The 27,979-nt window shown below is 47.9% G+C and overlaps 1 protein-coding gene across 1 annotated transcript in view; it reads left to right on the top strand.

Moving 5' to 3' along the window:
* The window catches only part of LOC145361834 (sodium channel protein type 8 subunit alpha-like), a 191,579-nt gene that overhangs the window by 45,122 nt on the left and 118,478 nt on the right, over nucleotides 1-27,979 (top strand). Inside the window, exons 4-5 of the mRNA XM_080217785.1 lie at nucleotides 11,313-11,431; nucleotides 24,708-24,797. Coding sequence (XP_080073911.1) covers nucleotides 11,313-11,431; nucleotides 24,708-24,797 — 209 coding nt within the window. The remainder of the gene's footprint in view (nucleotides 1-11,312; nucleotides 11,432-24,707; nucleotides 24,798-27,979) is intronic.

The raw sequence follows: 27,979 nt of genomic DNA, 5'->3' as shown, positions 1-27,979 counted from the left end.
CAGGATGGAGTTATGGAGATAGGGCCTGGGCGGGATTGTTGTTGATGCAGACTCGATGGGCCAAATGGCCTCCTTCTGCAGTGCAGGGATTGGATGATTTCTGAAGGGAAAACATGACATTTTGTGATGTTCCATGAGTATTCAGTTTGGAGATGAAAGCCAGATGAAATGTTACTGATGGTGGAATGGTGCAATGGTCCTCTTGTGTAAGGAAGATATTTAGGATAGGTGTTGATGCTTTCTTTGTGAAGAATGCAACACCAGCCCTGGTGCAGGGAGGTGGCAGACTCCTCATTGGCGAGTTTCTAGGTGATTGAAATGTTTGTTTTGACGTGCCACCTGAATGAGTGCAGTCTGGACAATGTGTTCAATGTTTTGCCAACATTTTGTGGTGCGTTGTTATAGAACCATAGAAACCTACAGTGCAGAAGGAGGCCATTCAGCCCATCTGGATAGACCACAATCCCACCCAGACCCTATCCACGTAATCCCTCTAACCTACACGTCATGGGACACTAAGGGACAATTTAGCATGGCCAACCCGCCTAACCTACACACCTTTGGACACTAAGGGACAATTTAGCAGCACGATGCACAGTGGTTGGCACTGCTGCCTCACAGCGCCAGGGACCCGGGTTCGATTCCCAGCTTGGGTCACTGTCTGTGTGGAGTCTGCACGTTCTCCCCGTGTCTTTGCGGGTTTCTTCCGAGTGCTCCGGTTTCCTCCCACAGTCCAAAGATGTGCAGGTTAGGGTGGATTGGCCATGCTAAATTGCCCCTTAGTGTCCAAAGATGCGTGGGTTAGATGGATTAGCCGTGCTAAATTCTCCTTCAATGTACCTGAACAGGAGTGTGGCGATTAGGCATTTTCACAGTAACTTCATTGCAGTGTTAATGTAAGCCTACTTGTGATGCTCATAGGTAAACTTAAAAAAAAAACTTAGACCATCACAGAGAAGTCCAGTGAAATTCAACTTGTCTCCACACATGTGTACAGCAATTCTGAGGTGCCTCTGTACACTTGACAGCTGAGATTCTCCGGCCTTGCCTGCGGCTGGGATTCTCCAGTCCCTCTGCAGCGAATGGAAATTTCGCTAGGCGTCAAATTCTCCGTTCCTGCTGGCAGTGGGTGTGGGGTGTGCGAGACCGGAGAATCTCGGTTAAGATTTAAAATAAAAATTTCCTGTCAGGCATACCTTTATTTTGCTGTTGCAAAAAAATGCTTTGTTTTTAAAATATTCGGAAAGAGCATTGCAATTCAAAATGGCTGCCACACAAAGTTCAGATTCTCCTCATACATCATGTCGCACTCTTGAATTGCTCCAGTAGAGTCAAAGGAACATTACAGACCGCCCGGATTATCCTATTAAACCTCTCCTGTCACCTTTAAAGGTTTATGCACAGATTTAGTTGTTGTCCTGCCCTCTTTACAATTGTACCTCCCAAAAACACATTTCATCCCCTTCGGTAAGCTGTGAATTCCAAGATGCTGATTAATTATTTTTAGTGTGTGCAGGGGGAGAATTATTTTTAATATACTGCTTAAAAAATAGACAGCGATCAAAGGTCAGATCTGAAAACTACCCAGGGGGCATTGCAAAGCAGCACCCTGCCCTAAATTGGGCAGGATTTTCCAGCCCTGCTTGCCCCGAAACCGGAAAACTCCACCCGAAGTCTACAGACCGTGGTCCACTCCACCACCGCAACCCCCTCCGCCCACTACGATTCCCCCTTTTATGTCCCCTCACTTAGCGCCCCCTGTTCAACTTTAATGACATTGGCTTCCCGTCTTCCAGTGCCTCAACATTCACATTTTAATTCTCATATTTCAACCCCTTTCCGTCCCCCCACCCTTACCACTCTGCCCACTGTCCCGGTAGCTCACCCTTCAAAAGCCCACAAATTCGTTGGTCCTCCAACTCTGGCCTCGTTCTTTACCTGCCTCCCCTTTGCCACGTCATTGGCAACCCAGCCTTTAGCTGCTTCTTCCACCACCACCACCCCGCCTCTTGACCCCAGAATTCCTAGCCTGACCTTGTCTGTTCTTGGCGTCTATTTTTGTTTTAGCAATAGAACATAGAACAATACAGCACAGTACAGGCCCTTCGGCCCTCAATGTTGTCCCGAGCTATGTCCGATCCCAAGATCAAGCTATCCCACTCCCTATCACTCTGGAGTGCTCCATGTGCCTATCCAATAACCACTTGAAAGTTCCTAAAGTGTCCGACTCCACAATCACAGCAGGCAGTGCATTCCACACCCCAACCACTCCCTGAGTAAAGAATCTACCTCGGACATCCCTCCTATATCTCCCACCATGAACCTTATAGTTATGCCCCCTAGTAACAACTACATCCACCCGAGGAAATAGTCTCTGAACATCCACTCTATCTATCCCCCTCATCATCTTTTAACCTCTATTAAGTCGCCTCTCATCTTCCTCCGCTCTAAAGAGAAAAGCCCCAGCTTCCTCAACCTTTCCTCATAAGACCTACCCTCCAAACCAGGCAGCATCCTGGTAAATCTCCTCTGCACTCTCTCCAATGCTTCCACATCCTTCTTATAGTGAGGTGACCAGAACTGAACACAATATTCCAAATGTGGTCTCACCAACATCCGATATAGTTTCAGCATAACCCCACGGCTCTTAAACTCAAACCCCCTGTTAATAAACACTAACACACTATAAGCCTTCTTCACAACGCTCAGGACAGACCAGGCAAACGCAAATTTATCCCCGCTCCAAAAACCAAACTCAAAATCCGACTGAATCCAACTTAACCCCTCAAACAAGAACTAAGCTGACAAGACAGGGCACTGCGTCCCACCCTGGGCTCGATTCTAATCCTTTTAAGGTCCTCAAAATTCAAGACTTTGACCAAATGTCTCCCCTATACAAACCAGCATCCAAAGGTTGTCCTTACACCCTGCGAAGAAGGTTTTCTGATGTTAAGAGCTGAAAGCGCTCTATTTCCTCTACAAATTCACCGAGAGAACCATAGAAAAGTCACAGCGCAGAAAGAGGCCATTGGGCCCATCTTGTCCATGCTGGAGGACACCCAGCCCTTTCTAATCCCACCTTGCTGCACCCAGCCCATCGCCCTGTAGCTTACAGCACTTAAGGTGCAGATCCAGGTAGTTTATAAAAGAGTTTAGGGTCTCTGCGTCCACCACCAACTCGAGCAGCGAATCCCAGGCATCCACCACCCTCTGCGTAACAAGAGTTCTTCCTCATGCCCCCCTCTACACCTACTGCCACTTATCTTGAATCTGTGTCCCCTTGTTCTAGAATTCTCCACCAAAGGAAAGCATTTTATCCTGCCCAGTCTATCTCTTCCCCTCATAATTTTGTGCATCTCTATCAAGTCACCCCTCAGCCTTCTTTGTCCCAAGGAAAATAACCCGGTCTCTCCAGTCTCTCCACTTTTCAAGGCCTAGCAACCTTCTTGGAAACCTCCTCTGCACTCTCTCTCCAGAGCGATTACATCCCCCCTGTAATGTGGTGACTAGAACTGCACACAATACTCTCAGTTGCGGTCACACCAGTGTTTTATATAGTCCCTTATATCCATTATGTGTTGGTGAATTTTAAAAATGGATTTATTGTCTCTCCCAATGAATATCCAAATTATTTTGTGAAAATAAGCTCCAATGTCCCCCTGAGGATGAAAGCCTTCACCACAGGGACTGACTGATGTCCAATAACAATCCTGGAACTCCCTCCCTAACAGCACTGTGGGTGTACCTACACCACATGGACTGCAGTGGTCTGGACACTAAGGGGCAATTTAGCATGGCCAATCCACCCTAACCTGCACATCTTTGGACTGTGGGAGGAAACCAAAGCACCTGGAGGAAACCCATGCAGACACGGGGAGAATGTGCAAACTCCGCTCAGACAGTGACCCAAGCCGGGAATCGAACCCTGGCGCTGTGAGGTCCCTAATGTCACCATTGTTTTGATTTGGATCAGATAAATCGCCACAGATGAGGTACTGGGGCCTTCCTGGATTGTTTAAGTTGGAGGGTTACCGCTAGGGGATGCCAGCCAGCTGCACGAGAGAAATCTTTACCTGCACGGCTTCTCAAAAGATATTTTTGGGGAGCTTTGCCTTTCTTTTTGCCATTGCTGCAGGAAGTTTGGCAAGAAGTTCTCACCCCATTGTCCATGAGGACAAAGCACATGAAGGTCGCACTAACTTAACACCAGAACTTCACGATAGTCCATGGTGGTACACGGTCTGTGAATAACTTTCTCTTGCAATTTGAACCTTGTGAAACCAAACAGATTGCTTCAAGTAACGGGAGAACTGTGAAAATTAACCTTTCTTTTTGCCAGATTTCCACCTTTATTCTCGGACAGGGAACAGTAAGGTCAAGATTTGAATAAGGTCTGACATTCTCTGGCTGTGTAACATGACAGGAAACGGGCGTTCCGATAAGTTTTGAAGGAAAATGTAATAAAAATGACTGATTCCAAGCATTCTGTCTGTACAAGCTGAACCCAACGTATTAAACAGTGAGATAGCACTCATTAAATAAATGAGGATGACCATTCATTTATTTATTTTGTCTCTTTTGCCATCCTCTCTCCTTTTCGTGCCGCTGACCTCTGCTGGGTACAGTCGTAGGAGTCGCCAACCCCCACCCCCCAGTTCCCGGCCAACTCTTTGGAGTTGGTGGGTGAAGGAAGTGTGGGGGGGAGAGAATCATGTTCTCCCTGCCCAATCCGGTCCCAACGTTTGCCCTTTCCAACAGCGGGTATGAGGCAATAACTGGGGACAGGAGCCCTGTCCAACGGTGCCAAGGCCACTGGGCACCTGTTCCACCCCAGGTAACAGCTTCTGAAGAGACTGGGGTAATCCAACCCGTGTTCACTCTGGTTTACAGTAACGCAACAAGCCGTGGCAGTGGGAAACGGATTTAACAAAGAGAAGTCAAATCTCATGCTCCATTTTGCTAAGCCGAGGGCATTCCGCCCTGTCTGTGCCAGCCTTGTGTTCGGGGCAGCGGTGGCCTTGAACGTAGCGGGCAGTTCGACTTTAGTAGGTCGCACCTCACCTCAGAATTGCCAATTCAAATCCCTCACCCAGGTCTTGAACGCGTAATCGAAGCTGACACCCCCTTGCAGTACTGAGGTGGTGCAGCACTGTCAGACATGCCCGCTGTTGGATCCAGTGTAAACCCAGGCACCCCCTGTTCGCCCATCGTTTAGAATAGAAAGAGATGGAAGATTCTCATAGAATCCCGACAGTGCAGGAAGAGGGCATTTGGCCCATCAAGCTTGCATTGACAACAATCCCACCCAGACTGTATCACTGTAACCACATACTTTTACCCAAACTAGTCCCCCTGACACTAAGGGGCAATTTAACATGGCCAATCCATCTAACCTGCACATCTTTTGGACTATGGGAGGAAACCGGAGCAGCTGGGGGAAACCCACACAGACACAGGGAGAATGTGCAGACTCCACACAGACAGTGACCCAAGGCCGGAATTGAACCCAGGACCCTGGCGCTGTGAGGCAGCAGTGCTAACCACTGTGCTGCCCATAATGCCCATAGATGTGCATTAAAGAGCCCTAAAAGGCGCTGTTTTGAAAGCAGCACTAAGTTGGTGTGCCTGCAATCCTCCACACCATCAAAAGCAGACACATCGATCGCCACAAAAGCTTGCAGTGCGCAAAATGGCTGCCTTGCCTAGCTAGCTAATGCATAAAGTGACTGTTGTGTGTGCTAAGATGTGACATAAACACAAGTCTGTTCTTCGCCCTGAGATTTGACACCGTTAATGCTCTGCAAAATCACAACACCCGTGATTTTTGTTTTCGGCCCAAAGGCTTTTAAGAACCCGGTCCCCACACCCTCCCCCTCCCCCAGTGTAAAATTCATTGCTTTAACCGCTAATTGAATTCTCTGCGCATTGGGAGTGCGGCGCCATCTTGCACATTGGCTGTTCACGCAGAAATGCACATCGCCTTCTCCCCCTTTCCCTCCCGAGCTAATCTGAATTGATGCAAGTAGCGTGACTTGCGTGAAAGTTGCGTGCCGCCGCGAAGCAGCCAAACTGCAGGGCCTATTGTCTGGGTAGCAGAAACGGAGAGGAGAAAAGATAGCACAGATCTTCAAAAGTAGTCTTCCAGTTCAGTTTGGCCATTGAAAATCTTGGATGCTGTAGAGAAGGCTGAGGATAGGCCAAAGCTCTGCAGCTTTGATATCTTGAGGGGGAGGTGGTGGTGAAGCGGTACTGTCACTGGACTGGTAATCCAAAAACCTGGTTACTACTCTGGGGACCTGGGTTTGAATCCTGCCGCAGCAGATGGTGAAATTTGAATTCAATATTGAATTGATTTATTATTGCCACATGTATTGGCATACAGTGAAAAGTATTGTTTCTTGCGCGCTATACAGACAAAGCATACTGTTCATAGAGAAGGAAAGGAGAGGGTGCAGAATGTAGTGTTACAGTTACAGATAGGGTGTAGAGAAAGATTAGCTTAATATTTGATTTGATTTATTATTGTCACATGTATTGGGATACAGTGAAAAGTATTGTTTCTTGCGCGCTATACAGACAAAGCATACCATTCATAGAGTACATTGGGGGAAAGGAGAGGGTGCAGAATGTAGTGTTACAGTCATAGCTAGGGTGTAGAGGAAGATCAACTTAATATTTGACTTGATTAATTATTGTCACATGTATTGAGATACAGTGAAAAGTATTGTTTCTTGCATGCTATACAGCCAAAGCATACTGCTCATAGAGTACGTAGGGGAGAAGGAAAGGAGAGAGAGTGCAGAATGTAGTGTTACAGATAGGGTGTGGAGAAAGATCAGCTTAATATATGGTAAGTCCATTCAAAAGTCTGATGGCAGTAGGAGAGAAGCTGCTCTTGAATTGGTTGGTATGTGACCTCAGACTTTTGTATTGATGTATAATTGGAATGAAAAGTGACTATGAAACCATTGTCAATTGTTGTTTTAAAAAAAAATCCAGCTGGTTCACTGATGTCCCTTTAGGGAAGGAAATCTGCCGTCCTTACCCCGGTCTGGCCTACACATGACTCCAGAGCCACAGCAATGTGGCTGCCTTTCAACTGACCCTCTGAAAGTGAGGGCAGTTAGGGATGGGCAATAAACACTGGCCAGCCACATCCCCTAACATGATTAAACTAAATTAACTTGTACAAGAGTAGACCGCGAATTGCAGCTGAAGTGGCATTTTGTATGGTGTTTGCACTGGGCATCTTAGGAAAGAAAATCATTGAATAAGTGCGAATGTCGTGGCATTAATAGAGGGAAGAGTGAGGATGCTGAGTGTGAGATGGACTGTCTATCAAGTAACAAGTTTCTTTTTTTACCTTGGAAGAAGTATCGCAATGTTAGCTGATAGAAATGCTATTTATCATCATTTTGTGTTTTCAGCATAGCTTGGGGATCCAGTGGGCGGAATTCTCCCACCTTGCCCGGGGCTGGGATTTTCTGGTCCCGCTGCAACGGATGGAGATTTGGCTGAAGGTCAAATTCTCCGTTCTCGCTGGCAGTGGCAGCGAGACTGGAGAATTCCAAAATTCAATGCTTGGTGTGTTTGCCTCACCGGGTCACCAGTGCCGACGGTGTTGCTCTTGTGCCGGGGACGGTGGGAGGGGAACATTTGACAACAGTATGTCTGACATTGCAACGAATAATTTGATACGCCACGTTGTCATTTTCGCCAGTCGTATCCAGCAGTTAACTTGTTCTATTGTGTCTGGGCTTCCGTGTTATCCCAAAATGGCTGGCACTTGGGAAGGACATGTACTAAAGAGACATTCATTTTCCTATGGAAAATTGACCGAAATCTAAGGCGCCCTTGTGGCCGTCAGTGGCAGGGAGTTTTCCAAAAAGTGGCATGGCGTTACCTCAGTGCAGGAGAGTTGGAAGAGCAGGTGATGGACTCTCGGCCTGAGATTGAGGTTCGCTTTACAGTGGGCACTTACTACACTGGCACCCTCCGCAATGTAGGGTGCAGAAAAGATTATTGGCCTCTGCGCCTTACTGTTAGCATTTCCGAGACGCCGCTCTCTCAAGTTGGAGCTTGTCTGAAAAGAGATGGGTGGGCAAACGGTCTCGTGTTATGTTTTATGCTGGCTTGTACCAGGTAGTTGATTTTGAGAGGGGTCGGGTGCAATTGTGAGCTGCTGCTGCTGCTGCTTTTAGACCCTGGCACAATAGGTAAACCAAGATCTTCCCAGCGTAAAACCAGATGGGAGAGGTCATGGTTTCAAAGACATTGCGCGGAAGCGAATGAGCTAGGAACACGTGCAGACGAGGAGTGGCCCGCAACCTTTGTGCGCAAATGCAAAAACTGCTTGCTATCGCATCTGTGCCGCCTGTCCTCCGAATGCAGCATTGGGAAAAGTCTTTAGTTTGATGTTTCTTGAAATTATTGGCATGCTTCCCCCGCCGATTTCCCCCCCTCACTCCCACCCCCCCCAACCCCTCCCCCCACCCCCAACCCCTTCACCCACCATAAATGGACTGACCAGTTCCAATGAGCAGACACTCTGAAGCAAAGCTGTGGATTCCAAGGTGCCTGAAGCGATACACGTGAAGATGTAAGTCATTATATTGCAGCACTTTAACGGCCCTTATTGGTCCTATTTTAGGCTTTGAGAGATTACGGCTGGAGGTTTACTGGCATGCCCACCCGAGGCTCATCAGACCATGCCCGAGGCCATCGGGGAATGCCTTTCGGGGTGGGCATGCTGGTAAAATCAGAGCTACGTGTTTGACTTTGGGGGCGGGGCGGGGGTGACGTGAGAACGTGTTGAAGGTTTCGTAGAATCATAGAATCCCTACAGTGCAGAAGGAGGCCATTCGGCCCATCGATTCTGACAATCCCACTCAGACCCTATCCCCCTAACACCACAGATTTACCCTGCTAGTCTCCCTGATACTAAGGGACAATTTAGCATGGCCAATCCACCCTAACCTGCACATCTTTGGACACTAAGGGGCCATTTAGCATAGCCAATCCACCTAACCTACACATCTTTGGTGTATGCGACGACACTGGAGCATGCGGAGGAAACCCACTCAGACACAGGGAGAACGTGCAGACTCCACACAAACAGTGACCTGAGGCCGGAATCGAACCCGGGTCCCTGGCACTGTGAGGCAACAGTGCTAACCACTGTGCCACCCCAAATTGCCTCTGCTCACTTCAAATAGCCAAGAGAAATCCGGGAAACAGAGATAATAAGGACAAAGAAGACCAAAAAGAAGTATAGCGCAGGAACAAGTCATTCGGCCCTCCAAGCCTTGCCAACTGTGATGCCCCAACAAAACTAAAAAACCTTCTGCCCTTACTTGGGCCAAACCCCTCTCTTCCCTCCCTATGCATGCGGTGGGAATCTGCGGTCGGAAAATAGTTTAAGGCCCAGCAGATTGGCCAGTTTTAACCCACTTCTTCATGTGCCTGTAGCGTAAAAGCTACCCTGCATTGGCAGAGGACCCTCTGAAGTTCCAACAGAGCAAAGGAAGTTTTGCGCCGGGCTTGGATGTGCATGACTGGTGGTTAAGTGATGGATGCTGGTACTGATTTGTCTGAAATAAAGTGTTCCACGTGCCCCCTCTCCAAACCAGCTTTGCCCCATCGGACCCAGAAACGTAACCAAAAGAACAATTGGAAACACAACCAAAAAGGCAGTGGACTTTAGGCTTGTCGTTGAACCATTTTGCAGATAAACTGCTTGTCACTTTCACATTGAAATTAATCCCATAAAGATCACTCGTCTTTCTAACAAAATTTGGACTAATTGCTCTCTCAATGTGGAACTCTTCACTTACACTCTCTGCAATGCATCACGACTGTGTAATTACAAGGATTCCGCAAGCCTTTATCAAGTTGGGTGGCATAGTTGATACCGCAGTTGTTCGGGTGCACTTGTGCATATGTGTGTGTGTCTGCATCTGTGCATCTGCATGCGTGTGCGTGTGTGTATATTTCTTTAATTAATTTATTGTCGCATGTTTTGGGATACAGTGAGAAGTATTATTTCTTGCACGCTATACAGACAAAACATACTGTTCATAGAGAAGGAAAGGAGAGAGTGCAGAATGTAGTGTTACAGTCACAGGGTGTAGAGAAAGATCAACTTAATACAAGGTAGGTCCATTCAAAAGTCCTCCGTTATATTAAGCTGATCTTTCTCTGCACCCTAGCTATGACTGTAACACTACATTCTGCACTCTCTCCTTTCCTTCTCCCCGATGTTTAAAGTTTATTTATTAGTCACAAGTAGGCTTACATTAACACTGCAATGAAGTGAAAATCCCCTGGTTGCCACACTCCTGTTCAGGTACACTGAGGAAGAATTTAGCATATATGTATGCATGTACTCTATGAACAGTATGCTTTGTCTGTATAGCGCAAGAAACAATACTTTTCACTGTATCCCAATACATGTGACAATAATAAATCACAGTTATCAAGATGGGTGGCATAGTTGATACCACCATTGTGTGTGTGTGCGCGCGGACATGCGTGTGTGACTGTGTGCATGCGTGAAGCTTTTACACAGAAGATGCTCTTACAATGGAAGCAGATGCATCAGGAAGGGTGCTTGAAGCCAAGACATCAGAGCTGTTCAAAAAATGTCTCTTAAAAAAAATCCTCTTATGGGGAGACAGAAAGATTAGCGCTGTGGAAGCATGGGATCGAAAATCTAGAAAGGCCTTTTTCATTCAAAACGATTTTGTAAAGTCAGTGGGATACTATTCTGTTCATGTGAGTGAATTTCGGGGGGGAAAATAAGTACAGTTTCCAATCTTTGTGTTGTGTTGGCCGTCAAACTTGTGACAGTTTGGAAAATGATGGAAAAATGAGCTGGATAGACAGTTTGAGTTGATTCTGTGTGTGGGGGGGGGGGGGGTGGCGTGTGGAGAGCCAGTTTGCCACGTCCGAGTCCCGCATGGGTCCCTCTGCTTGTCCTCTAGGTGGCTGGCACAGCAGGAGCCCAGGACTCTCTCTTAACCCTCTTTCCCCGTACGGACCCTGCCTTGGCGAGATCCCGGCGCGCGCATGAACGTAGCCACGACTCGTGAAGCAACTCGCGGTGTGGGTTTGATATTTCCTCCCCCTTCACTCGAATGCTCTCTCGGGGAGGGAAATATTTGTGCGATGCGGTACTTTGAAATGTTTTCTTCAACCTTGCACAACCTTCCCTCGCTGTCTGTTGAAGTAACATTTGCCGACTGCATGATAATGTGTTGTTTGTTTGGTGTTTAAACCTTGTGTAACCATGTTTCCTCTTTTTCTCCTCACAGACCTTTATAGTACTAAACAGAGGAAAAGCTATCTTCCGATTTAGTGCCACACCTGCCATGTACATTTTAGGCCCTTTGAATCCACTGAGGAGATACGCTATTAAAATTTTGATACATTCATATCCTTTTTAGATGGTGCTTTTCTTCTGTGTTAACGGGTGATAATCAGGCAGTTGTGAGCAACGATGTATTGTGATTTCCAACATCTGTATTAATGTCAAGTGCAAAGTCAGGCCAAATTTGAGCCCGTTATACAGTAAGTATTGGTACGTCTAATCTTTTCTACCCCAAATATTTGACTAGCAGATTTATTTTTGATCACTCATCTTACGCGGTGCGTAGCAAATGGCTTTCTATGATATTGGTCAACTGTGTCTGAAGCATGTCATGTTTTCACTGTGCGTTGAAAAATGGTGTTTCATGTATGCCAAGATGCCAGAGATGGCACGTTCTGACTTTCTGTAGCACAGGCTTTAGGCGTCACGCAAGGCCGACATGATAACTGGAATGGCTTCCACCATTTTCGGCAAGCCGATGGTATCGCTTGGCTTTTTGCAATGTTGTTTTTGTTCCGTACGGCAGATTTTAAGATTGATTTTGTGGGGCTGAGAAAGGTATGTTTGCGGCGTGCAGTTTTGCTGGGCAGGTTGGATCCAGTGACGCTCGCAGAGGTGCAAGCACCAATCAGCGTGAGAATGGTTAAGATGTTTGAATGCTCACTTCTGAAAGCAAATAGTCGGGCGGAAAATAGCCTCAGTAACTGGAACGAGACATTGTTCCTCGGGTCGCCGTGTGAATTGGCATCATAAATATGTTCAAAAGGAAAATACTTAATGTCTTTTCGACACCTCATGCCCAACAAGGTATCTGCCTTAAATGAGACGATATGAACAATATGAACAATGGAAACATTTTAAAGCTTATTAGTGTCACAAGTAAGGTTCATGGTGGTACAGTCCTGAGCACTGCTGTCTTACAGCGTTAGAGACCTGGGTTCGATTCTCAGTTTGGGTCACTGTCTGTGCAGAGTTTGCACGTTCTCCCTGTGTCTGCATGGGTTTCCTCCGGGTGCTCTGGTTTCCTCCCACACTCCGAAAGACGTGCTGGTTAGGGTGGATTGGCCTTGCTAAATTCTCCCTCAGTGTACCCGAACAGGAGTGTGGTGACCAGGGGATTTTCACAGTAACTTCATTGCAGTGTTAATGTAAGCCTACTTGTGGCACTAATAAATAGACTTAAAAAAACTTCAACATTAACACTGCAGTGAAGTTACTGCCAAAATCCCCTGGTCGCCACACTCCTGTTCGGGTACACTGAGGGAGAATTTAGCATGGCCAATCCACCCTAACCAGTATGTCTTTCATACTGTGGGAGGAAACTGGAGCAAACCCATGCAGACACGGGGAGAATGTGCAGACTCTGCACAGACAGTCGGTTAAATTTTACTGCCCTGCCCACCACAGTAATCGGAACGGGCCAGGGGCAGACAAGGGAAAGGTGCATTGACCTCCAGCAGGATTTTATGGCTTCCAGATGAGCGAGGCCATAAAATCCCACTGAGTGACCCAATGCCGGGAATCGAACCCGGTCTCTGGCACTGTGAGGCAGCAGTGCTAACCAGTGTGCCATCATACCATCCATAGCATCCCAATAATGAATTTTATAATATCAGCCATAGTGGAGATGTCATAGTCTCAAGGGTCGAATGATTTAAATAATTATATGCAGTATCTTGTATCTTTGAACACATTATCCCCATCTTTGATTTTATGCATTGCCGTTTTCCACATATTTTTCCAATTCTGGACCTTTTATTAGTTTTGCTCTTGCGCCTTTGGATTAGATTTCTTTAAATACTTGGAAATGTTAAAGGGGACAAAGAACTGAGGAATATAACCACTTGTAGAACTGTGTTGCCCGAGCTGTGGCAGTCGAGTTGTGTGGATTTGAAGGGTTTCGTGTCTTGCAGCTACAGAAGAATGTACTGCAGTCAATACACTGCAATCCAACCCATTTCTGAAACTCATTGGTTGCTGTTTTTGTTAAATAGTCTGCCATTATGTCAGGTAGCCCAATGGCATTATCGCCTGACGAGTAATCCAGAAATTCAGCTAATGTTCTGGGGACCCGGGTTCGAATCCCGCCACGGCAGACAGTGGAATTTGAATTCAAAAAAAAAAATCTGGAATTAAGTATCTACTGATGACAGAAAAACCCATCTGATTCACAAGAATTATAGAATTCTTACAGTGCAGAATGAGGTCATTCAGCCCATTGAGTCTGCACTGACTCTCCAACAGAGCCTTTACCCAAGCCCATTCCCCTGCCCTATTGCCGTAACCCCACACAATTAGCAAGGCTAATTCACCTAACCTGCACATCTTTGGACAACAAGGGGCAATTTATCATGGCCAATCCACCTAACCTGCACATTTTTCGACATGAGGGGACAACTTAGCATGGCCAATCCCCCTAACCTACACATCTTTGGACACTAAGGGGCAATTCAGCATGGCCAATCCACCAAACATACATGTCTTTGGACACAAAGGGAAAACTTAACATAGATAATCCATCTGACCTGTAAATCTTTGGTCACTAATGGACAAGTTAAAATGGCTATTCCACCTAACCTATACATCTTTGGACTGCAGAAGGAAACCAGAGCACCCAACTGAGATAAGAGGGCTGACCTATTGTCCTTAGCACAGAGATTGATAAATAGATTTTGAGTACATGGGGAAGAGTTAGAGGAAGTTAAAGAGGATTTTTTTCACCCAGTGAATGGTGTGGTAAAGGGGCTGACTTGCTGAAAGGGTGGTAGAGACATAATTCTTCACTGTGTTGAAAAAGTACTTGGATAGGCAAGTACCATCAGCAACAAGGCTCTGGACCAAGTGGCTGTGTAGATCGTTTTTTGGCCCAAACAGACACGGTGGGCTGAATGGCCTCCTTCTGTGCTGTTAATGTTTATGATTCTCTGATTTGAATGTTCAAAGCACACTTCTGAATCTAAAATTTTGAGAGTATCTGGGTCACTCTTACATAACGTGCTTTGCTTCATATTGATACTGTGGGAAGGGAGGGAGATGATACCGTCAAATATAAACTCAGATATGTTCGTTATAAGTAGGTTGACCATCATGATCGTAGAATCCTACTGTGCAGAAGGAGGCCATTCGGCCCATTGAGTCTGCACTGACCAGTATCCCAACCAGGTCATATCCCTGCAACCCCATGTATTTACCCTATCTAGTCCCACTCACACAAAGCTGCAATTTACCATGGCCAATCCACCTAACCTACACATCTTTAGACACTAAAGGACAATTTAGCATGGCCAATCCACCTAACCTACACATCTTTGGACACTAAGGGACAATTTAGCACGGCCAATCCACCTAACCTACACATCTTTGGACACTAAGGGACAATTCACTATGTCTACTCCATTTATCCGAGCCAACCTTTGTGCACTAAGGGACAATATCATGCTTGCAATTCCTTGCCCTGGGATATGAAACTCTTTTAAATTGTCCACATCCGTGGTGCCAAGATTGACAGACTAAAATAAAAACCAACTTCTCATTCTAAAAGTCGAGGTGATTGGGTTTCTGCACAAGCCGAGCAAGGCTAAATCTTTGCAGTCGAAGAATGTCTTAAGGTGGTTGTATTTTCAACCAGTTTTGTGTCTGACCTGCAGACTAACCTCGAACCTGACAACTTTGCATCCACTCACCTTGGCGTAAAAGCAGATGTCAGTAAAGGAGGGTGGAATGCTGGGAGAAAACAACAGGTGACGGGCATTTTCTGGGTCCTTTCCTCTGATCAACAGCGCACAGATAGATTAGGCCCCACCTTTGGTACGGAACGTTCCAGATTTTCCATCCGTTCAAAGGAAATGGGGAGGGTTTCTCTGCACACAAAGGGTTCCGGCCTGCCTCATATCCCAACTTTGGCGCTCCTGGCTGCAAATCCAGGAAAATTGCCCCTGATATGTCCTTGTTATTAGTCCGATCCTGCAAATAAAGAAGTTATTTTTTTAAAAGGCTGTCTTAAGCCTTTTAAGATTTGGCAAAAGGTCACCCAATGGTGAACTTCAGCACGGTGTTGCAAAATTGCATTGGCCAGTCAAAGGTTCGCTTCAGGTCAAAGCAGAGTTTTTCGCGCAGTATAATGTGAGGGTGCCATTTTGACACTGAGGCAAATGAATAGGGGCTTTGTAACAGTGATAGTTTGCCCTCCAACTAAAGGGTAGTTGGCAATGGTTGTTCAGCACAGGAGGTACCTTTTGCCATTACCCCTGGGCAGTACCTCAGTGAAGTCTTGTGCTTGGGGCTAGTAGGAGAAACAGAACATGAGGATACTTGGGGAGGGTCACTATGGATCCACTTCCACAGGCCAAATGGGCCTCCAGTGGCCAACTGGATCGTGAAGGTTCGTCCTGCCCTTCAGTTTTGGTGCCCCGGGGATTTTTAAGAGCCTGAGAGTGAGCATCATCCAGAAAAAAAATCTTTGACGCACAACTTTATTACAGAGGCACTTGAGGCTCAGTATGCATTCAAACTTCAACAAGACCCAGCGATAAATACACGTGACCCAAAGCCCAACACTATCCATCTGCAATTCAATCATTCTCATTCTTTGTTTCCCCTGCAGTTTACTCTGCGTGAAGGACTGGTGATATTTCGGAAAGATGTGATGAGATGCTATATAGAGTGCTTTTTAAATTTCTTTTCGCACACATTTACAATTGCAGAACTATAGAATCCCTACACTGGAGAAGGAGGCCATTCAGCCCATTGAGTCTGTGCTGACAACAATGCCACCCAGGCTCCATCCCCTCAACCCCATATATTTCCCATGCTAATCCCCTAACACTAAGGGGCAATTCAGCATGGCCAATCCACCTAACCTACACACCTTTGGACACCAAGGGGAAATTTAGCATGGCCAATCCACCTAACCTGCACCCTGAGTGTCCAAAGAAATCTAGGTTAGGTGGATTGGCCATGCTAAATTATCCCTTAGTGTCCAAAGATGTGTAGGTTAGGTGGATTGGCCATGCTAAATTGTCCCTTAGTGCCCAAAGATGTGTAGGTTAGGTGGATTGGCCATGCTAAATTGCCCCTTAGTGCCCAAAGATGTGTAGGTTAGGGTGGATTGGCCATGCTAAATTGTCCCTTAGTGCCCAAAGATGTGTAGGTTAGGTGGATTGGCCATGCTAAATTGTCCCTTAGTGTCCAAAGATGTGTAGGTTAGGTGGATTGGCCATGCTAAATTGACACTTCTGAAGATCTTTAAGAAACCTTGGAACACGACAGCTGTGCAGCGGCCGTGTTTGGGGTTTGAAAATTCCCTTTTCACCCACCCCCACCGCACCTCCCCCACGATGTGCCAGCTTGGCATTTAAATGTGAGAGAAGTGGAGACTGAGGACTGGCACTTTTGCCCGTTACATTATTGGCAGATCTGAAGCGATGTTGTTACGCTGCTATCGAGATTAACCTCTGCTTTGTGGACAATGTGCGTTGCATCCGCCTTACTCCAGAAGTGCCAGTGTAGCAGTTGTGCAGGCTGTGGGCATTAATCACATTGCCAATACTGGGAGGCTCTTTTTTTAATTTTGAGGATGTCAAAAACAGGCATTAGGCTCCGGAGATGTGTAACCCAGGGAACGCAAAGGCCCTCATTGAATCAGCCATCATTGGATTGCTGCCACTCATTGCATCTCCCCTCCCCACCTCCCCTCCCCACCTCCCCTCCCCACCTCCCCTCCCCACCCCACCTCCCCTCCCCACCTCCCCTCCCCACCTCCCCTCCCCTCCCCACCTCCCCTCCCCTCCCCACCTCCCCTCCCCTCCCCACCTCCCCTCCCCTCCCCACCTCCCCTCCCCTCCCCACCTCCCCTCCCCTCCCCACCTCCCCTCCCCTCCCCACCTCCCCTCCCCTCCCCACCTCCCCTCCCCTCCCCACCTCCCCTCCCCTCCCCACCTCCCCTCCCCTCCCCACCTCCCCTCCCCTCCCCACCTCCCCTCCCCTCCCCACCTCCCCTCCCCACCTCCCCTCCTGAAACCCTCCTCAAACCAACTCCAGTTTAAACATGCCATTATGTGGAGATTGGAACATGAGAGCACTCCTCTGGCTCCACAAGAATCACTGTTCATGGAATCCCTGCAGTGCGGAGGAAGGCCATTCGGCCCATAGAGTCTGCATCGATTCTCAGAAAGAGTGTCTTACCCAGTCCCTCATCCCCTGTCCTGTCCCAGCCCTGCAATCCCCACACATTTACCCTATCCAATCCACCTAACCTACGCATCTTTGGACACTAAGGGACAATTTAGCATGGCCAATTCACCTAACCTACACATCTTTGGGCACTAAGGGGCAATTTAGCATGGCCAATCCACCTAACCTACACATCTTTGGACACTAAGGGGCAATTTAGCATGGCCAATCCACCTAACCTACACATCTTTGGACACTAAGGGGCAATTTAGCATGACCAATCCACCTAACCTACACATCTTTGGACACTAAGGGGCAATTTAGCATGGCCAATCCACCTAACCTACACATCTTTGGACACTAAGGGACAATTTAGCATGGCCAATCCACCTAACCTGCACATCTTTGGGCACTAAGGGGCAATTTAGCATGGCCAATCCACCTAACCTACACATCTTTGGGCACTAAGGGGCAATTTAGCATGGCCAATCCACCTAACCTACACATCTTTGGGCACTAAGGGGCAATTTAGCATGACCAATCCACCTAACCTACACATCTTTGGACACTAAGGGGCAATTTAGCATGGCCAATCCACCTAACCTACACATCTTTGGGCACTAAGGGGCAATTTAGCATGACCAATCCACCTAACCTACACATCTTTGGAGTGTGGGAGGAAACTGGAGCACCCGGAGGAAACCCATGCAGACATGGGGGGAATGTGCAAACTCCATACAGACCCCCTCTGTCCACCCCACCCCATTTTCACCCCCTTGGTTCCTCCATCAACTCAGACAAAACTCACATAGAGACCTGTAGCCCGATCTCCAAAGACAAGGCCCAGAATAATTGTCAAGTTTAATGCCCTGCTTGCAAGATTTTTGTTAATATTTGTGTGTTTTTGTTTGCACATGTCTGCTTTTCTTTATGTCCATGTACATCTGTGCTCCGACTACTCAACAATGTGCATTCCTCACATTCAGATTTATGTTTAAATTGTTTGTGATTACCTTAATTCCTGCCAGATCGTGTGAGTTGCGGAGGAAGTGTTGTCCTTATTGGATAAATTGCCACTTCCGCCCATGAGGTTGTCCCCCCTCCTCCTCCCAACTGTTGCGCGCCCACCGCTGTTCATTTGCAACCGTAAGACCTTCTTATTTCTTTCCCGCTGGCAATTCCGTGCATCCCTTTGGCCAAAAGCACCAAAACGTTCCCAATTATGAATTTGTAACGAGAGGAAAAAATTGCTCAGCAGGTCTGGCAGCCTCTGTGAGGAGAGAAAACACGGCTAACCTGATCGAGGTTGACAAGATGATGAGAGGCACGGACAGAGTGGATAGCTCTTTCCTTGGGGGAGGAAAGTCAAGTACTCAGGGCCATAGGTTTAAGGTGCGTGGGGAAAGGTTTAGAGGAGATGTGTGGGGCAAGTTTTTTACAGAGGGTGGCGAATGTGTGGGAACAGGTACGATAGTGGCATTTATCCAGACGGATATGTAAATAGGATGGAAATAGAAGGATACGGACTCTGTTATCGTGTACAGTTTTAGTTTAGGCAGGCATCATTAGGAGGGCCGAAGGGCTTGTTCCTGCGCTGTTCTGTTCTTTGTTTTTGAGTCCTCCTTCAGAACTAGGGGGACAAAAATGTCAACAGAATGAGCAGAGCTGGTTTGTTGTTGAGAGAATCTGCTGGCTCGTTCCTCAGTGCCACGAATTAAGTTGCCATCTCATGAATCGCGCGGTGGATAATTTTTTTGAAAAGATATCTGTCGAAAACGCACTTCAGGGCCCCCCCGCGCCCCCCTGCCCATGTCACGGTTGTTCACTATGTCGACCTGGTTAGTCCGGGCATGGTACCAGCTTGACAGTTTAGTTGTGCCACATAAGAGCGATCTCAACAGCCCTGCCAGTGTTTTTTAGCTGGGGGTTTTCTCCAGCACCCCACGCTGCGCAGCCCTTCAGCCCGTCACCTCCCCAGGCTGTGATATACTGCAGTGTGCATTGCAAATCCGTCGTGGAAATAAACTGCTGCCCCTCCCCCCCCCCCCACAGGGTGTTTACCAGCCAATGCAGCTCTGCAAATTTGCGCAAAGTTCACTGACTGCTGTCCTCATTCATGTTTGCGTGTGGGTTTTTTTTTTCTCTCCCTCGTTCCGATTACCGAGCTATATTTACATCAGCGAGGCTGCGGATTCACTAAAGCAAGGAGGGGCTCAGGCAGAAGGTTGGGACCAGCTGAGGCACTGCATTCTTTGCAGTTGCCACCAGTGCTGGCTGATTTCATTCACTCTGGAGTTGGCACAGGCTCTCCCTGCCAACTCCAGGGCAATAATTCAATTCCTCTGCTGTACGGCCGCCGACACTGGCTGCCTTTTGACTGCCTCAAACAGCCTGTCTCCTACCCAGCAAGACTCTCCCAACAGAGGGAGCAAGAGAGCGAGGTTTAGATTCACAAACAAGGCTCCCCTCAGTGAGAGCACACGACTGACGCACAGTCTGCCCTGAATTAAAGCCGTCCACTGAATCAGAATCCCGACAGTGCATTCGGCCCATCGGGGCCTGCACCACCAACAACAGTCCCACCCAGGCCCTATTCTCCTAATCCTACATATTTACCCTGCTAAACCTCCGACACTAAGGGACAATTTAGCATGGCCAATCCACCTAACCTGCTCATCTTTAGACACTAAGGGGCAATTTGGCATGGCCAATCCACCCTAACCTACACATCTTTGGACACTAAGGGGCAATTTAGCATGGCCAATCCACCTAACCTACACATCTTTGGAGTGTGGGAGGAAACCGGAGCACCCGGAGGAAACCCACGCAGACACAAGGAGAATGTGCAGACTCCATGCAGTCTCCCAAGACCAGGATCGAACCCGGGGCCCTGGCAATGTGTGGCAACAGTGCTGACCACTGTGCCACTGCACAGCCCCTAAAATATGCCCATATCCCCAAAAACCCTGGGGTAGTTTCAGATAAAATTCTGCGCGAATTGAATTCTGTATGAGATCTATCTGGAGTCTGTAGCTCGAAACAAAATAGGATGTAGGAACGGAGCAATTGAGAATTTTTGAGAAAAGAAAAGGTACAGGTGACATTGCAACACGCAGGAACGAGGAGCAGGGGTAAGGCCATTCAGTCCTTCGAGCCTGTTCCGACATTCAGTCCAATCATAATCATAGTGCAGGGACTGAGCAGAGAGCGGGAAGCAGAAAGCAATCAGCCATTTTCGCCTGGCGCCAATGAGCCAAGCTCGCAAACCAAGGGCAACCACACAGCCAAGATGGCTGACAGCCCACAGCCAATCAGCAGCCTGCAAGCAAGCAGTCAAGTGAGCCAAAAAACAAAGGGGATTCCCTGCCTCCAAAAGATGCGGAAGCCATGAACAAAATGGCTACTGGGGGACAATTACTGACAAGCGATCGGGTGACTTTTGCTTTTTAAAACATAAATTCAGAGATTGCACACTATCTGGTTCTTGCAGATGTGTTCTGTAGCGCTGGGCACAAGGTGCTCTATCCTCTCGACGACTGATGTAACCAAATTTAAGTTGAAAGTCTTCTTTTGTGAACTGTTGCTGCTTCCGTCCCCGCGGCTGAGAGTTCAGTGTATGGCGGCCATGCAAAAATAGAGAGCAAAGCGCTTGCTGCGAGCTGAAACGTCAGAAACTAGCATTGCGAGCCACAAATGCTGGAAACGAAAAGATGTAACTCTTTGCCAGACCTGGCTTCCTCTTAGAGTTGTGGTAAATTGTGTACTTGTTAAGGCACGGGAATGGTGGGGGGTGGGGGGGGGGGGATGTTTTTTTGTTGGCCGATGGGACATTTCTTCCCATTTTTGGGTGCGCCTTGAATTAACGTCAAGCTCTCCCTAGCCAAATATGAACACAGGTTAAAAAAAACGTTACGCCAAACTGTCTGGCTGGGGATTTTGCAGCCTGGCTCATCCCGAAGCCGTAAAGTCCCGCCCGAGGATGATGGGCTTTTCCGTGGTCCGTCCCCTCGCCCGCTCCGATTCCCGTGGTGGGCGGGGGACGGTAAAATTCCGGGGTCTTGCCTCGCCAGCATCTATCCCGGTTCTTACTGTCGAAAGACGTGTCCAAGTTCCAGTCCTATCTCCCATACCCGTCCATCCGGACGCCCCCTTTGAGGGAGACTGGCCATTGTTGGTGCTGTAGGAGTAGGCTGGGCCTATGGGCTACAGGAGCTAGGCCGTGATGACCCAAATCTATGTCGATCTCCACAGCCAAGAGGGGATTTCTCATCCCCATCAGTTTGGGCGGAATGACGTCTTCCCTGGGAATGATTTGAAATCCAGTTCCCTGTTGAAAGGAAAGTTTTGGATTCCCAATGTTGGGCCTCGTGACCTTCCATGTAGTCCAACGCAGAGTATAGTTCCTGCTTTGACAACTTAGCTTCACCCCAACACTCCGCTGAGCGCAAAGAGGGACATGTGTTCAAGGCCTACACCGAGTGATCCTTGCTATGAGGTTACCGGTTTAGAACAGAGTTAGGAGCAGTTTTATGTCCCGGCCTGGATCGAATCTCATACTGCACGGAACCCTAGCAGCTGGTAAACAGAGGAGACTTGCACTCCGTCGGGACAGGACTAATTGCTGGTAATCTAGGGGCTTTGAACTCTTGGAATAAGTTTAAAGTTTATTTATTTATCAGTGTCGCTAGTAGGCTTACATTAACACTGGAATGAAGTTACTGTGAAAATCCCTGAGTTGCCACACTCCTGTTCGGGTGAGGGAGAATTTAGCATGGCCAGTGCACCCTAACCAGCACATCTTTCAGACTGTGGGAGGAAACCCACGCAGACACGGGGAGAATGTGCAGCCTCCACACACACAGTGACCCAAGGCCGGGATTGAACCCGGGTACCTGGCGCTGTGAGGCAGCAGTGCAAACCACTGTGAAACCCTTGTAGACACGGGGAGAATGTGCAGCCTCTACACAGACAGTCACTCGAGCTGGGAATCGAACCCGGGTCCCTGGTGCTGTGAGGCAGCAGTGCTAACCACTGTGCCACTGTGCTGCAGATGTATCTAGCGACACATTGACCACTGAAAGCTGGGAGAAAGTGGGAGTGGAGCCTGAAGCAGTGCGTATAAACACTAACTTGTCATTTAGAACGCAGAGTGACACTGTGATCCAATTCACCATATCAGTGAGCTGGTGTGGACTCGCACCCACATCTGGTGGGGAGGGGGTTACACGAGGTCGGGTTTTCATTTCCATTCAGAGGCTGAGTGGCTGGCTGTGCATTTCCAGTATTTCGGTCAGGCGCCAGAGTGTTTTGACAAAAAAACCTGTACGGCAGGAATTGATTTGTTTGGATAACAGGAATCCAGTTTCATCCTGTATATGTCATGGTATTAACCATCCCACGTGGTGCACATCCCCCGCCACTCGCAACACGCGTTCCGTCCTCTTATCAAAAGTTGCCCTCGCTCCTCTGGCCAGCCCCCACCTTGAGGGGGAAGATGTTATCACACAGATATCACACTGTCCTGTCTGGAGACAATACACATCTCTTTAACCTGTGCTTAATGCTATCTCCACTCACATTGTCTGCACCTTTTAAGATTTGATTAGCTGTAAAGTCTCACATTCCAATCACTATTCTGTAAACTGAGTGTGTGCCTTTATATGTCCTGTTTGTGATCAGAATTCCCCACTCACCTGATGGAGGAGCAGTGCTCCGAAAGCTAGTGGCTTTTACTACCAAATAAACCTGTTGGACTTTAACCTGGTGTTGTGAGACTTCTTACTGTGATCACACAGATTGCCAGGGTCTCCCTTTGCCTCTTTGTGTCGCCCCATCCGTGTTACTGTTTGCAGTCATACTCACCTCTGTGTCCTTCCCGTTCTCAGAACGTTCATGGGGAAACCCCCCCCCACCCCGTCAGGAGCTTCAATGAAGCAAGAACAAAAAATAAACGAAAGGGTAAGAGATCCTGTAAGAAAATTGGAGGTTAGAGTCCAAAGGCAAGACAGAGCGGTGACTGGGATGGGGGAAGTCAACTTTGATTCCTTCTCTCTCTCTCTTTGAAACTTAATTAAACGCGGGAATTTCGTCACATTAGCAAATGCAGAGACGAGCGGGATTATTGGGCTATTTTTGGATGTTTGCGTGCCATTTTTCTTTGAAGCTCTTTGAATAGTCCGCTCAAAACAAAAACAGAGTTCGGTGGCCCAAAATGGATGCCAGTATCAATCTCAAGTTAGCCATCTGAATGCTGCATGCAAGATGGCCGAGTGGTATTTACCTCTAGACTATTAATCCAGAAACTCAGCTAATGTTCTGGGGGTCCCGGGTTCGAATCCCACAGATGGTGGAATTTGAATTCAATAAAAAATATCCGGGATTAAGAATCTACTGATGACCCATTGTCAGAAAAACCCATCTGGTTCCCTTTAGGGAAGGAAATCTGCCGTCCTTACCCGGTCTGGCCTACATGGGACTCCAGAGCCACAGCAATGTGGTTGATTCTCAACTGCCCTCCCAAATGGCCTAGCAAGTCGCTCAGTTTGAGGGCAACGAGGGATGGCCAGCCAGCGATGCCCATGTCCCACAAATGAATAAAAAGAAACGTTTGCCATTAACCATGATCAAGCCATCTTGCCCCAAGGCCATTCTGCCCGCCAATCTAATCGTGTCCCACTGACTGAAGGTATTTTCAGTCTGTTTGTCAAATGACTTGCAGGGGGCGTCTGCTCAGGGTGTTGAGTTGACCATTTTCATTCTCGGCCTGACATCTGATGAGGACTTGATACTTTTGACTTGAGCAGAAGGGGCCGGTTTTCTCCGCGTCCGCCAGCACGCGAGTCAAGGTTTCACACCAGCCGGCTAGCCCGGCGATTTGACCCGAGTGGCGGAAATAAGAAAACCGGGGTGGGGGCCGGACTCGCCCACGGCTGGGATTCACCAGTCCCGCTGCAGCGAATGGAGATTTTAGCTGAGCGCTATATTCTCCGTTCTGGCTGGTGAGGAGAGACCAGAGAACACGGTCTCGCTAGTAGCGGGGCGAGGGTGGTGTGAGAGAGACCGGAGAATTCTGGCCCTAAGGTAGAAATCAGTGCGATGTATTTACAAATATTGTGCTAAGAATCATTGAGCACTGAAAATAATTATGATTTCCTTAACCCCAATCTACAGTGTTCAGCATGATTATTATGGCTACTATTTTGACAAACTGTGTATTCATGACTTTTAGTAAACCCCCGGACTGGTCCAAGCAGGTGGAGTGAGTATCACTTTTCCTTTCTTACCTCTGAATGTGTGCTTCTGTTTTCTTTCTGTACAATTTGACTTGTTCGGTGCGTGAGCAGATTTTGCGTTGCGTTGAGAAGATACGGGGAAAGGCGGTGGATCCTTCTGGCAAATTCCGCCGGAAGCCTTCTGAGGAAGGCCCGGCCAAAGTGTTGACAAGCGAGTTGCCGAACCTCACGGTGGCACAGTGGTTAGAATGCCGCCTCGCACAGTGCCAGGGAACCTGGGTTCGATTCCCGACCTAGGGTCACTGTCTGTGTGGAGTTTGCATGCTCTCCCCATGTCTGCGTGGGTTTCCTCCGGGTGCTCCGGTTTCCTCCCACGCTCCAAGGACGTGCAGGTTAGGTTATACAGTCATAGAGGTTTACAGCACGGAAACAGGCCCTTTGGCCCAACTTGTCCATGCTGTCCTTTTTTTTAAACCCCTAAGCTAGTCCCAATTGCCCACGTTTGGCCCATATCCCTCTATACCCATGTTACTATCTAAATGCTTTTTAAAAGACAAAATTGTACCTGCCTCTACTACTACCTCTGGCAGCTTGTTCCAGACACCACCCTGTGTGTGAAAAAAATGTCTCTCCGGATCCTTTTGTATCTCTCCCCTCTCAACTTAAACCTATGCCCCCTAGTTCTAGACTCCTCTACCTTTGGGAAAAGATATTGACCATCTAGCTGATCTGTGCCCCTCATTATTTTACAGACCTCTATAAGATCACCCCTCAGCCTCCTACGCTCCAGAGAAAAGAGTCTCAGCCTCTCCTTATAATTCAAACCATCAAGTCCCAGTAGCATCCTAGTAAATCTTTTCTGCACTCTTTCTAGTTTAATAATATCCATGCTAAATTGTCCCTTAGTGTCCAAAGATGTGTAGGTTAGGTGGATTGGCCATGCTAAATTGTCCCTTAGTGTCTGGGGGATTAGAAAGGTAAATATGTGAGGTTACTGGGATAGGACCTGGGTGGGATTGTTATCGGTGCAGACGTGATGGGCCGAATGGCCTCCTTCTGATACTCCTATGATTCTATGAAGTCTGATGATCCACTTGTTCTTCCTTGTGTCTTCTGTTCATACAACAGATGTGGAGATAATGTAATTTTAAAAAAATGAAAATAAATATTTCTCTTGGGGATTGTCAGAAGTGCAGAAGGTCAAGTCCAACAAACTCCTTCCAGGTCATGGGAACTGGCTGACATGGGGTTAGACGTGCCATCTTGAAGTCAGGGACAGAGGCCGGGGTTCTCCAGTCCCGCTGCTGTGAACAGAGATTAGGCTGATTCTGTTTTTCTACTGGCAGGGGTGGCAGGCGTACAAGACTGGAGAATCCTGGCCTGAGCTGGGATTCTTGGACCACCACAGCACATGAGGTCTTGTGGAGCAGTGGGGTTAGCATCCCTGCCTCTGAGCTAGAAGCTCTGAGTTGGAGTCCCACCCCAGGACCTGACAGCCAAGGAATCATAACGTGGCAAAACAGAATCATAAAGTCCTACTGTGCAGGATGAGGCCATTCGGCCCATTCAGTCTGCACCAACCACAATCCCACCCAGCCCCTATCCCCATAACCCCATGTATTTACCCTAACTAGTCCCTCTGACACTAAGGGACAATTTAGCATGGCCAATCCACCTAACCAGCACATCCTTGGACACTAAAGGGCAATTTAGCATGGCCTAACCTGCACATCTTTGGACTGTAGGAGAAAACCAGTGCATCTGAAGGAAACCCACACAGTCACAGGGAGAACGTGCAGACTCCACGCAGACAGTGACCCAATCCGGGAATCGAACCCGGGTCCCTGGCACTGCGATGCAGCAGTGCTAACCACTGTGCCACCATGCTGCCCAACTGAGTGTCAACCTGTAAATCCTTCCAAACGTGCTGATGGCTGGCGGTAAGAGCACTGTTCAGAGTAAATGACAAATATTGGAGTTATGAATGGTACAATGACCTCACGTGAAGGATAATTACGATTTAAGTCATTCCCACAAACTATGAAGAATGGGAGAGAGAATTGACTTGCTCAATAAGCCCCTCCCCCCAAAATTTATCCTGAAAAATACACAATTGAACCTGGGTGTTTGTTCCCATGTGTTATTGCAGATTATCATTTTTAGTAGAGTTTGAAAGACTCGACTGAATCATGATCTGTGAGCTGGGCTTTCTAAAATACTGTTCATAAAACCCCCACAGGACAGAAAGAGGCCATTCGGCCCATCATGCCTGCACCGACGACAATCTCACTGAGGCCCTATCCCCATAACCCTACCTATTTACCCTGCTAATCCCTCCTGACACTAAGGGGCAACTTACCATGGCCAGTCCACCAAGCCTACACATCTTTGGACACTAAGGGACAATTTAGTGTGGCCAATCCACCTAACCTACACATCTTTGGACACTAAGGGGCAATTGAGCATGGCCAATCCACCCTAACGTGCACATCTTTCAGACTGTGGGAGGAAACTCACACGGACATGGGGAGAATGTGCAAACTCCACACAGACAGTCACCCGAGGCTGGAATTGAACCCAGGTCGCTCACTACTGTGATGTTTTTGCTGGCGGTTCATGAACTATAAAAGCTTTGCAAACGCAATACGTAGGCATCTGTGTTGGAACCCGAATAATGTTGTCATCCGTTATGGCCGCAATGACTTGAGTTTCGCAGGAACCCTTCCGTGGAGGCAGACTGCGACATGAAGCATCCTTGTGTGATTAGCCGTGTTACTCAGCTTGGTTCTCCCCACACCCCTCCGCCACCAGACTTCAGGTTACTCAACACTGTTCAAGAACAAGGAACAAAGTACAAGACAGGATCAGGCCCTTCAACCCTCCAAGCCCGTGGCCGTAAAAGCCATCACTCTTTGGTGTTCCGCTTCAGAATGGTCAACACTGCTTATCTGACGATTTGAGGTGCAAGTGCCACCCAGCACTGGGCCAAATCGAGGGTCAGCCAAGTGGCACAGGCCATTAGAAAGGTTTTGGCGCACAAAGAGGTGCATAAAGAGGCCCACCGTGCTCACGCCAGCTGAAAAGATGTGCCAACGCATCCTAAGACAAACATGACTGTAGATGCTGGAATCTGAAACAAAAACAGAAAGGGCTGGAAAATCTTAGCAGGTCTGACAGCATCTGTGGAGAGAGAATAGAACCAATAGGG

This window comes from Carcharhinus amblyrhynchos, chromosome X (assembly GCF_965287045.1).
Source record: "Carcharhinus amblyrhynchos chromosome X, sCarAmb.v2.hapA, whole genome shotgun sequence".
Lineage (NCBI taxonomy): Eukaryota > Metazoa > Chordata > Chondrichthyes > Carcharhiniformes > Carcharhinidae > Carcharhinus > Carcharhinus amblyrhynchos.
This window is presented reverse-complemented; position numbering and strand designations above follow the sequence as displayed.